General features: G+C 43.1%; 1 protein-coding gene across 2 annotated transcripts; it reads right to left on the reverse strand.

The window, feature by feature from the left end:
* Nucleotides 1–4,426: 4,426 nt before the first annotated feature.
* ltb4r (leukotriene B4 receptor) lies at nucleotides 4,427–8,309 on the reverse strand. 2 transcript variants are annotated; one of them, XM_030119357.1, is made up of 5 exons: nucleotides 8,006–8,309; nucleotides 7,816–7,899; nucleotides 5,910–6,434; nucleotides 5,553–5,829; nucleotides 4,427–5,465 (listed from the first exon to the last, which is right to left on the reverse strand). In XM_030119357.1, exons 3-5 carry the CDS (start codon nucleotides 6,347–6,349, stop codon nucleotides 5,097–5,099), a joined length of 1,086 nt encoding a protein of 361 aa, XP_029975217.1. In that variant the 5' UTR covers nucleotides 6,350–6,434; nucleotides 7,816–7,899; nucleotides 8,006–8,309; the 3' UTR covers nucleotides 4,427–5,096. The 2 variants fall into 2 exon arrangements, with proteins under 2 accessions (XP_029975217.1, XP_029975210.1); XM_030119350.1 differs by lacking the exon at nucleotides 7,816–7,899.
* Nucleotides 8,310–11,529: the final 3,220 nt, after the last annotated feature.

The raw sequence follows: 11,529 nt of genomic DNA on the forward strand, positions 1-11,529 counted from the left end.
CTCAAATCACAAACAATGACAAAAATAACGCGTTCATTTTCCTCGCCGCTCGTCTCTCTGAGGCTCGCGGTCAGGAAATCATTAAAACATCAGTCGACCCGTCCAGGCGCCCAGAAGTTCCTCACAGCGGTGACCGCGTCGCTGTCCGTGGTGCTGAACTGGCTCCCATTGGTCAAAACAGCGAGCCCGGGGAGCCGGCCCCGCCCACTCCTCATCTGGAGTTGGATTTAAACTCCAAAACCCAAACTGGATGAGGAGTAGGCGGGGCTGGTTTTACGAGGCAACAAACCAGCGTTAGGGCTGTCAGATTTAATGGAATTAATCAAGATTGATTAATTAATACAGAGTTATCACGAGATGAATTTTTAAAATTGCAATTAATCACAGAATTAGGATTGGAGTTACCAACTGGCAGAAAACCTAGAACTTAGCCAGTGGTGTGGTTGTTTTGTTACTTTAAAGTTAATCATGTTATTTAAAGAATTCAATTTTTTTTGGGGGGTCATAAAAGACCAACAGACCGGGATCTCTTGAACGTTTCTACTTTGAAAAGTTGGATGGTTCAAATCCCACATTTCTGTTGTGTTTTATATGCAAAATGAGTTAAAACTTCATTCTCCACTTGAGTTGATAGATTCAGAATGAACCCTTTTCGAGCATCAAATTGGTGATTTTTTTGTGTTAATCACAAGTTAATAACTTATGTGATTAATCGCAACTAATCATGGATAAATCTGTGATTAATCAGTTCATAAGAATGTGATTGATTGACTCCACTAAATAGAACACAGTAGAACAGAACAGGGCCGCCGGTTGTGTTTCTTGCCAGTTAGCAGTGGTGGATTGAATCAGCCTTGGTCTTCTTTGAGATTTTGCTGTTCGCCCCTCATCGTTGCCGACTGTGATGGCGTGCCAAGGTCAAAGGTGAATCGAACTCATGAGGTACTCTCACAACAAACCACTTTCTTAGTTAAACGGCGAATAAAAACTTTCTCACGACCATTTTCTTCCCCTAATGCCAAAAACAGCAGTTTTTAAATGTTTAAGCTGCAGTGCCTGAAGCTCCCACCGGGGGGCAGCAGCCCCAGCAGCCCCCTCCCTCCAGATGGTTGTGCACAGCAGAGAGGAGAAGAGATGAACTTCAGATATGTGGAGTCTTTCTGAGAAGGCTTTTCGCTGCAAGTTGTTCACCGTCTGAACAGAACAGCCACAGAGTCAGAAAGGTCTTTCTGGGGACTTTATCTGATTTCTGTGCAGCGACTGAAGACTTGATTTCCTAATTCTCTGCTTTGGATCATTTTTATGAACGCATCCTGCTGTACATCACAAAATGTTTCTGAGAAGGAAAATAAACTGCCTTTTTAGTGGGATGAGATTTATTGAGAAAAAAAAAAGAATAAAAAATGTTAGAACACAGAGTCAAACACAAATGTCCACATTTTTTACACATTGTTTATGAGTAAATTCAGTTTGCTTACTGTGAGATAAAACTCACTGTTATTAATGAACATCATGTTCTCGTCTCTGAATGACGCTGAATCTCATTTCTCTGCTCAGAGTTTCATTAAAGACGTTTTTACTGAGGATGTTTTTATCTTTTAGCTCCATGGTGAATCTCACAAAATGAGTAGAAATGCTCAGACGAGTAAATGAAGAAATGCATGAGATAAAGCTGTTTCTACTCACAGTTCCTGAGGGATGAGCTGCCGTTAGAGGAGTTACGGTCCGGAGTTCATTCAAAGCCCCCCCCACTGTGAATTTATACCTCCAGAGGTGGAGGACGTCCCCCTACCTCATCCTCATCTTCATCTCTGCTCCACACACATTGTCTTAACCCACACTCACACAAAAGGCCGAATCTTTCTCGCTGCAGCGATCAGAGAGCGTGGCGGTGAACCCTATCGGGGCTCGTTTCAGGATCTGATGTCGTTTACTACGTGGCCAGTGATGATCAGTACCTGAATCAAAGACAAACTCATAACAGATGATGAGACAGAGTGAGAAGAATCACACCGCAGACACCTGCAGAAGTCCAGCCTGGACCAAATTTATCAGATTTCTCACTTTATTTTGGTAAAATACGAGAGGAGCCACAAATAGCAGCGGAGGAAACGCGCAGAGGGTTGAATTCCTGATGCCAGATTTCCATTTTCTGGAGGACTGCAGCCGTCATGGAGGACCTGGAGCCCTCCTACGGGGTGCTCTTCACCCTGCTATAATTAACCCCGCGCTGCTATTGTGCCCCGGTCAAAGCCGCTCGCGACTCCCACACTGACGGAGGAGACGGCGAGGTGCTTTCAGTTCATTGTACCTGCGGGCGGAGGCTCCGCCGTGGAACAATCATGGCTGCACGAGCGAGCAGAGACCGTCTGAAGCCTCACCAGAGCCAGTAACTGGTTAGTTACTCTTCAACCAAGAGGTACTTTCAAAGCAAACACTCATTTTATTGTTTCTGCTGAGGGGATGATCTGATTCTGAAAACCCTCCGAGGGGACAGCTGAGCTGGCCTGGGAAAATACTACACAGGAACCATAAAACAAGTTAGAAAAAAAAAGAAGAAAGAAAAAGAGAGGCAGTCCAGGCAGTGCAGAAACATGAACAAAGGCCTCAGAAGTATTCTCCTGTTTTTTTCCCCAGCAAAAGAAACAGAGAGCTCATCCATTCTTGCTTTAATTGGTTAATGTAAAACTGTTAGTACGTGCTGAAGGGTTAGGGTTAGATTTGAGTTTGGAGTTCGGGTTCAGGTTAGTCCTCTTCGTCTTGCATGTTTTTGCTGAAGAGCTGATCTTTCCCAAAGTTTCCCATCATTCATTTTCACCATGAAAAGAGGAATTTGTCTCCAGTTTGTCTGTAAAAGTGCATTTATACTTCAGTGTTTTCTGTCTGGGAGCGCAGAAGGAGGGGGGCGGTGCAAAGGATTATGGGACATCGCTCTTAAAATACTGTGTAAATTTCTGCTGAGCAGTTTTCTATTTCTACTTCTGTCATTTTATCAGTCAGTGTTTTCTTTCCTGTAGATGTCAGTGGTTCTTCATCAGTGCTGATGGAAGAAGTGGGCCGGACTCAGACAGGAGGGGGATTTGTGACGATCGGGGAGGGAACACGTCCGTCTGCTCGCCCTGAGAAATACAGATGTCTGAAGGGGTAGTTCTGATGTTAGGGCTGTTCCAAGGTTTGCAGATGAGGCGGGCGATGCCATGAGGTTGTTTCAGGGACACTTCATCAGCCCGCCTGTAGGGGGGGAACTACACTAACTCTCAAAATAAAAGCCCCAAACTCCTTCAGAAGTGCAGGAGATCAGAAACATGTTCAGAATATGAGTGTTTGGGAGATTCCAATCAGATGAGGTCATTTCTACCACCCGACTCTCGATCTCGTCATTGGACGCAGGTCGGGTCGGGACGACGGCAGCTTGAGGTCACATCACCCACATTCAAGACTCCTCGTCCCACTTTCCTGCCGCGGTGACGCAGAGCGAGCGTTTCCTGGCTTCCTGTCCTCACTTGACGATTGCTTAAGAGATGAAGCCACTGAAGCTTCTCTTAAAGACTCTCTACTGAGCATGAAGGCTGTTCTGCGCTGTTCCAGACACAGTAGACGTTTTGATCAACGTCAGACATGCAGTCATCTCTGCAGCGATCGATGCTTTGTTGGTTTCTGAGGCCGTTGGGCGTCGCAGATCAGCCACAGTCAGATCAGCTGTTGTGAAATGAAGGGCAGGAAGGAGGGAGGCTGTGGTGAAACCTCTCTTATGTAACGCTGTTGCTGCATGAATAACGGCGTCTGAATCTGGACGGAAAAGAACAAAGTAGAAGCCACAAAATCGTCTTTCATTAACGTTCTATCTCAGCCAGAGTTTAATACGCTTTGGATTAAACTTATCAAACAGCAAAGATGTGAAAGAAAAGAAAAGTTCCAGTTTAGTTTTTTGGGGTTTTATTTAACAGATTTACAAATTCTGACAATAAAAATGGTAATACCACAAAAATATATCAGTTCATGTATGAACTGTTTTCAGATTCAGCTGAAAATTACATTTCAAATTAAAGGTTTTTTCTTTGATTAAATGAAATGCTACATTTTTACTAAAAGGGTCAGTTTTTATAAATTATATGAGTTATACTAATATACACACACACACACACACACACATATATATATGTGTGTATATATATATATATAACTCATATCGTTTAGAAAAAGCTCATATTTTTAAAAACTTACCCTTTTATTAAAAATGTAGCATTTCATTTAATCAATCAATCAATCAAACAATACTCAATATGCATTGGGAAACAAATTAAAAAGGAAATCAAGCATTTTCTGTTTTAATAAAATATAAAACAAAAGAAAGAAAAAAAAACTTTCCCAGGGAAAAGTTTGTGCAAAGACTTGATAAAAGCAAAAACAAACCAAAAAACTGCACCCAGAGTCAAGCCTTTAATATTTTATGTAGAAAAAAGTCAATAATAAAAACAAAAAGTTGTGTTTTATAAAATGTTCATGACAGTCTGAAGCGTTTTACAGTCATCATGGATTCAAAGTTAAATTAACAAAATGTTCACATCCACTAAAAACACATTTATTTATTTATTTATTTATTTATTAAATATATACAGAAATTTAAAACATTCACAAAAAAAGTTATGTATGTATAGATTAACCGACCACAGTTTGGTCCAAAAAAAAAAAAAGGATTTTTTCTCTCTATTATGTGAACTGAAGCCATATAAACAGAGTGAAGAGTCATAGTTTAGATTTACAGATATTAACTGTTTACTTTCCTTTACTCATTGAATCTTTTTTAAACAGGAATATAGTTGGGAAACAAATCAAACTGAACTCAGCCGTTGGTTCAGTTCTGACTTCGCTCAGCTAATCTTTGCGCAGCACTTCCTGTGAATCACTTCCTTTCCACCGAACCACAGGAGAGACGACGGCCCAGACAGCCGAGATTCAACCCAGATCGCCTTTGAGCCGACGCTCTGCTCTGTTTCTGTTGGACTGATCTAAACTCTGCTTTCCTTCTTCAGTCGACACAGCAGAGAGTTTTTCCCGTTGAGTCTCAGGAGTGTTTCCGCAGAGCCGGACGGGTTCTACTCCAGCGGCTCAGTCGTGGCCAGCGTCCGGAGCTCGGGCTCGCCGTCCGGGACGCTGTCGCTCCGCTCCTTGCCCCGCCCCTTGAAGGGGTTCCCCAGCTTGACGGAGAGCGTGTGCAGCACGGAGCCGTCGTCGCGGGTGGAGCCGGTGCGGCGCGAGGTGGAGGCGCTGCGGCTCTCCGAGTTGGTGGCCTCCAGCAGCCGGCCCATGAAGCTCAGGCCGGCCTGCCGGATGTGCGAGCTGCCGGCGAACACGTACAGGATGGGGTTGACGGCGCTGCTGAAGTAGGCGAAGGCCGTGACGTTGGGCCGGGCGGATTTGGCGGCGTCCAGCACCGGCTTGCTGTCCTGCAGCACGCCGACCACCTGGGGGCGCACATGAGGTCAAGACCATCAACAAACACTGATTCAAGAGTTCTACTTCCTGTTTGGACTTCTAGCCGGTTCCGTCACCTCGATGATGTTGACGATGTGGTACGGCAGCCAGAAGACGGCGAAGGCGCAGATGATGAGCAGGATGAGGCGGCTGCCCTCCCGCCGCCGCTGGAACTTGGCGTTCTGCAGGCGGCAGATGACGGTGCTGTAGCAGGTGTTGATGAGGGAGAAGGGCACCAGGCAGCCCATGACGGTCTCGAACAGGTACTGGAAGACCTGGTGGGCCGCGCTCTGCCAGTGGTACTGGTGGCACAGGGTCAGCGTGGCGTTGGACGGATGCCGGACCTTCAGGATGCTTCCAGAGGAGAGACGGACCGTCAGGGACGCTCTTCGGTCTGGATTAAAAGCAGTTCTTCTTCAGTTTGTGCGTCTTACCTGCGGTAGAAAGGCATGGGCAGCGACAGGACGAAGGCCAGAACCCAGACCCCCAGCAGCAGGAAGAGCAGGGAGCGCTTGGTCCTCATCCTCTGGGACAGGAAGGGCCGGGTGACGGCCAGCCAGCGGTCCATGCTCATCAGGCAGATCAGGTAGATGGACACGTACATGTTGACGCTGGACAGGTAGTGCACCAGCTTGCAGACCGCCGAGCCGAACTCCCAGTTGGGGCCGGCGGCCAGGTAGCGCAGGAAGAACGGGGCGCTCAGCAGCACGAAGGCGTCGGCCAGCGCCAGGTTCAGCACCAGCAGGCAGGTGACGGAGCGCTTCTTCACCCGGCACAGCACCGACCAGACCACGAACAGGTTCCCGGGGAGGCCCAGCACGAAGGCCAGGCTCAGGATGGCGATGCCCACCTGGGCCGAGACGGGCAGAGGCATGGGGGCGGCGGGCGGCGGCGGCGTCTGGAGACGAGGGAGCGGTGACGACCTGAGGCAGACCTGAGCCGCTCTGACTCCGACACACCTTTCAGAGGACACACAGCCCCCGCACAGGAAGTTGCGTCACGGTTTGTGACGGTGATGCAAAGGCGTTTCGCAACGTTATCGGTGTTGCAGTTTCACAAACAGTCATTTGTGTTTATCAGTCCCTGACTAATGCATCCACACAAGATAAGACTTTTCCACAAATATTTTATGATAATATCTAAAAAAAAAATTCCATGACTGCACTGCTTGTTGTATTTCTGATACTGAATGATAAATTAAATCTGACCTATCTCCTGAAGAAGAGTAAAAGATTCTACTTTGAATAAAGATTTAATGCTGTCTTTTGGTTCCAGAGGTACCTGTGTTTAGATGAGTTCTATATTTTGACCGAGCTCCACCATAACATCATCTTAACACAGTAATATTTGGTCTTTCACCCATTCACGGAGCTGATCGGTCCTTGGCCCTCTGACCTCCAGTCACACATTTAGTGTTAATTCGCCCTGTTTCTCCTCCATCAGTGACTTATTGAGTTCATTCTGTGCAGGGTGAACATAAAGACACACTGTGATGAAGCACAGCAGATGATGAGGAGACTCCCCAGTGAAAGTTTCATTTTCAAAGTAAAAGCATGCCCATCCCAGAGCCTGTCCAAACTTCACTTCTTTAAGCAGCCAAACAAAAACCGATGGAGAAGATTTAAAAGAAAAAAAAAAGTCTGTTTTGAACAAAAGTACACCACATTTCAGTCAAATAAAAACTTTTACAATGCAAAATGTTTCAAAATTCACTCCATATGTGCATTTTAAAACCTTTAACACAGATACTGATCAGACATCACTGTAAAAATGTTTAGATTAAAAAAAGGTTTAAATTTAAAAATATTTTTCTTTCTGGTGTGCTCAGATGAATTTACTCTGATACAGAAACAGTTATTCTAATTCTAACATTTCTTAAATATAGAAATAGGAGAAGATATATTCTTATCATTATTATTACTATTATCTTTTTTTCAACAACGCATTTTCCAACCATTATGACACTGTAAGTGTGTAAACTGGTGTTGTAGATGCATGTCGACTCTTCTGCAGATTCATATGATTATCTTCACGGGATCCACAGGAATGCCTTTGAGTTCTATCCCAACCTCTAAGACGGGTCGGCCCAGAACGAAAACCATGCTTCCTCTGACTAAATTGATGAAATTCTCTCTATTTTCTGATATCTGACACATTTTCCATTGCACATGAACAACATATACTTTTCCAGATATTACTTCATTTTTCTACTTCTGCCCTTTGCATCTCATACTATTTTGTTTTAAGAATTTTTTGCCAATCAAACTACTTTAAAAAAAAAAACAATACTTTAAAGTGCTCCAAAAATAAAACTGAATCCTCTGTAAAGCACGAGCATACCTGGAGAGAGTCAGCAGTCAATGAGTTTGATTTCAGGCATTTCTTTCAATCAATACCTTTAAAGGTGTATTTTTCACTCTGCTGCTGCAAATACAAAGAAGGGCCTGTTATGAATCCACTCTCTGGATAAAGTAATTACATGAACTCTTGACCTGCATGAGAATATAATTAAAATGAAGCTCATACCGACCTTCTGATGTCTTTCTTAAAGCGAGTCTTTACAGCTTGGCTCGAACACTCCAGCCGTCCATTGAGCAATCAGAGTCACGTGAGGGGAAAATCCACGGACCGCCGGAAGCCGGAGCTCTCCCACACACGCCTGTCGATCTGTTCATTCAGCTGCGGTTGAGTGAAAGGGGCTAAAAAACAGAAGTAATGCAGAGCTGTAATATGATGTTTTCACAGGATGAATCAGAAAAGTTGTGAAAGTTCCAGAGATACTGCTACTTTCCATCGAAACACTGATCCAGTTGAAATTTTCGACGAGGTGAACTTGGTTTCACGTTGGATATTCGACGGACATTCAACTCCCAGACAGCGACTGTTTGGCGATCCCAGGCTGGGAAGAGGTGCTCATGAAGCGGAGGGTTTCCCACCGAACGACCGCTGAAGACGCGGTTCAGGGACCGTCGCCAAAGTTCAAGATCTGTTTTCGCAGAAGACAGCTAAACCGTCACATCATCAAGAGCTTTCTTATCCTGTGAGGAATAATCTTATAAAAGACAGTATATTCTCAGTATGAAATTACTGTTCTTGGCTCAAGCACTGTTGTTTTTCATTTGTGCATTTTTCAATGTAAGACTATTTTTAAAATAACTTGATCGTCAATAGCTTTTCGGTCATGTGACCTAGAGGCACCAAATGACTTTTATAATGTCCATCTCTTATTGCTGTACCTGGCTCAAGCACTGGTTTGTCTATTTGTTTCTTCATCAATTTTAATTTATTTTTTTAATAATTTGATCATCAATAACTTTTTGGTCATGTGACCGAGAGGCACCAGTTCAGTGTCATGACACTTTCTGTGAGGTTTTGGTTTTCAGGACTAATGACTTTTATTATAATGTTTTTTTTTTCTTGTCATGGAATTATTGCTTGTATATATATCAGCAATTTGTGAGCTATGTTTTGTGATGGAAATTTTCATGTATTTGATGCATGTGATGGTTATCAACTTCAAGTAGACTTCCCCAGCACATGCCCCCCTGGGATCCTCACACCACTGCAGCTGAGAAGGGGGGGGGTTTCGTTCCCGTTTGTCCTGTTACATGCTAAACAGATGTGTCTCCCCCTGACCGGCCGTAATGTCCAAAAGGTGTCTACGGTCTGAATGCTGTTCTTCTCTGATGCATCGGCAGCCACAGGGGGCTGAAGTGGGTTGGGTGGTTGGAGTTTCTGTTCCTTTGTCACTTCATATGTTAAATATGTGTCCTTCCTGACTGAGGGCAGCCTCTGTAAGACATGTCGGTGTGGGAGAGGGCATAAATATCAGCCTGGATCTCAGAACTTCAGAACTCAGCCTGAACTGAGCAGTGGCGACTTCTCTGCTGTTGCAGCTGTAATAAACGGAATCAATAAAGAACTCATCGTAGTTTGTATTCGTATTTATTAATAGAATTTCCACAACATTTGTTCAAGGTTTGCTTTCTCAGAGGACTTTATAGTTAAAAATAACTCCGTTCTCTTGCTTCAACTGAGGCCCTAAATCACTTTTATGTTCTTCTTTTGTGTTACTTCTCCGATTGTTAAATGACTCTTTTCTACTTGACCTTCCTAATCTTTCCACCAAGGCCTTCCACTTTCCATCTGTGCAGTGTTAAATACTTTCTCCCTGCTCTTTGCCCATATAGCCTTCCCCATAAAGCCGAGACTGTGCACAGTATTTCTTCTGCAGCCTTTGGCTATGAGCTCAACTTCACTTTCTTGTTTCGATACATATAGACTTTTGATCTGGATCCAGAATGAATCAAAATCCGCCACAGAGTCCACACTGCCATCTTCCCCTCTTGGCTTTGTTCAGCAGCATGCTGCTCATGCCCAGACACAGCTGGTGAAACCACATCATGCACGAGTCGCACTGAATCTGAAAGTTGACAGAAAAAAATATGAGATTAGTAGATTTCACAAAAAATTAACAGCATCTGCTTCTCATGCAATACCTACCAAAAAGGTGCATAAACATCTTAATGCATTTACCACAGATCAAGGTCCAAAAATGGACATTTTAAAGCCATGTGTAAACCACCTGACCCCATATAGCATAGCAAAACAACTCAGATCCTCTGACCAAAATGTTTCTAACATGGAAAAACTGTTGTGGAAGCGCAGTCTTCTCATTTTCTGCTGTTTTAATAACATTCCCTCATCTCTTTCATTTCCCCATTCAGAACCTGGACTCTCTGTTTGAGTCTTCAGACATTTTCTGCACCTTTTTACTGAACCTGATGTTTTCCTCATGAAGCGTCTGTAACTCACATTCCCCGTACGTTTCTTTCATCATTCCTTGACGGTTTTATCATTCTTTTTTTTCCTCCATAGTTTGTAGTTTTTTAAATTTTTTTCTGTCGTTTCACTCTGTGTTGTTCAGCGTTTTTGATCAACAGTTTTTGGTTTTAAAAATAACAAGCAAAAATTAAATTTAACTAGCATCCTTGTCAAAACAATAACTTACCCGTACAGTTTGTGAACCGTCTCCAGGAGGTTTGTCTTCTGAAAAATCATACTCTTCATAAATCAAGCTCTTCGTCATACCTTGATATAAAGATGGTATACTCCAGTGTTGGTGCAAAGTTCCACTGCACTGGGAATGTGTTGGTCCAGTGTTTATGCTTCCAAAGTAAGGTATAACCAAGTCTTTATTACAACATATTTGTCTAACATGCATTACAATCTCCTCCTGTGAATTAATAAGCATAGAGATCTGAAACAGTTAACTCAAATCTAACATGCATAAAATGAGTATTAGAGTATGATCTTACCTGCATCACCAGTACGCCACAGCTGCAGGAATCCTGTTCACTGGAATGGTTTATCCTTTCCATTTCACATCAACCCAGTCATTTTTGCTGTGGCTCGTCCGTCGCATCTTGAAGTATTGTCGTGAAAATAAACAGGCCATTTTAATTTCACTTACTTTCCGCCTCTGTTTGTAGATTGTTGATAAAAAAAAATAAATAAATAAAAAAAATAAAAAATTATGAAAAACACAATGTGGATTTACATCTGGGGCAGTGAAGGTATCAGACATGTTAAGGGAAAAAGGAAAACCTTTTTTTTTTTAATCATAGTCAAAATACCGTTTTCTCTCTGTTTATTACACTCATTGTCTCTGGAGTGAAACTTGTTTTTACTTTTACCTAAATCTTGAAGCAGCGTGTTCTGAGTCTTCTTTCTCCTCACGACCAGCAGGATCCACAACAAAGATCTGGCTGGTTAGTGCATGAAGATACTGCAAAAAAAAAAAAAAAAAAAAAAAATTAACCAAACTTTGGTTGCTTATTTTTACCCACATAAATGTAATTCTTTTTCCCTCTGGCACATCGGCATTACGGCTGACCTCACAGGATTTGATGCAGGTGTAAGAACAGTTTAAACACAGCTGGAGGTTCACATACAGCATTTTAATTGTAATGTTAAGCAAAGGACTACATTACATTCTGTGTGACACACTGGGAAGTCAAATGTTGTAGCCAGAGTAAAAGGAATTTAACACGT

Source organism: Salarias fasciatus, chromosome 3 (genome assembly GCF_902148845.1).
Source record: "Salarias fasciatus chromosome 3, fSalaFa1.1, whole genome shotgun sequence".
Lineage (NCBI taxonomy): Eukaryota > Metazoa > Chordata > Actinopteri > Blenniiformes > Blenniidae > Salarias > Salarias fasciatus.

Coding starts and splice junctions, on each gene's coding strand:
- ltb4r (XM_030119350.1), bottom strand. CDS start 6,349: ATGCCTCTGCCCGTCTCGGCCCAGGTGGGCATCGCCATCCTGAGCCTG. Junction 5,830..5,909: donor CCCATGCCTTTCTACCGCAG/GTAAGACGCACA, acceptor CTCCTCTGGAAG/CATCCTGAAGGTCCGGCATC. Junction 5,466..5,552: donor ACATCGTCAACATCATCGAG/GTGACGGAACCG, acceptor GTGCGCCCCCAG/GTGGTCGGCGTGCTGCAGGA.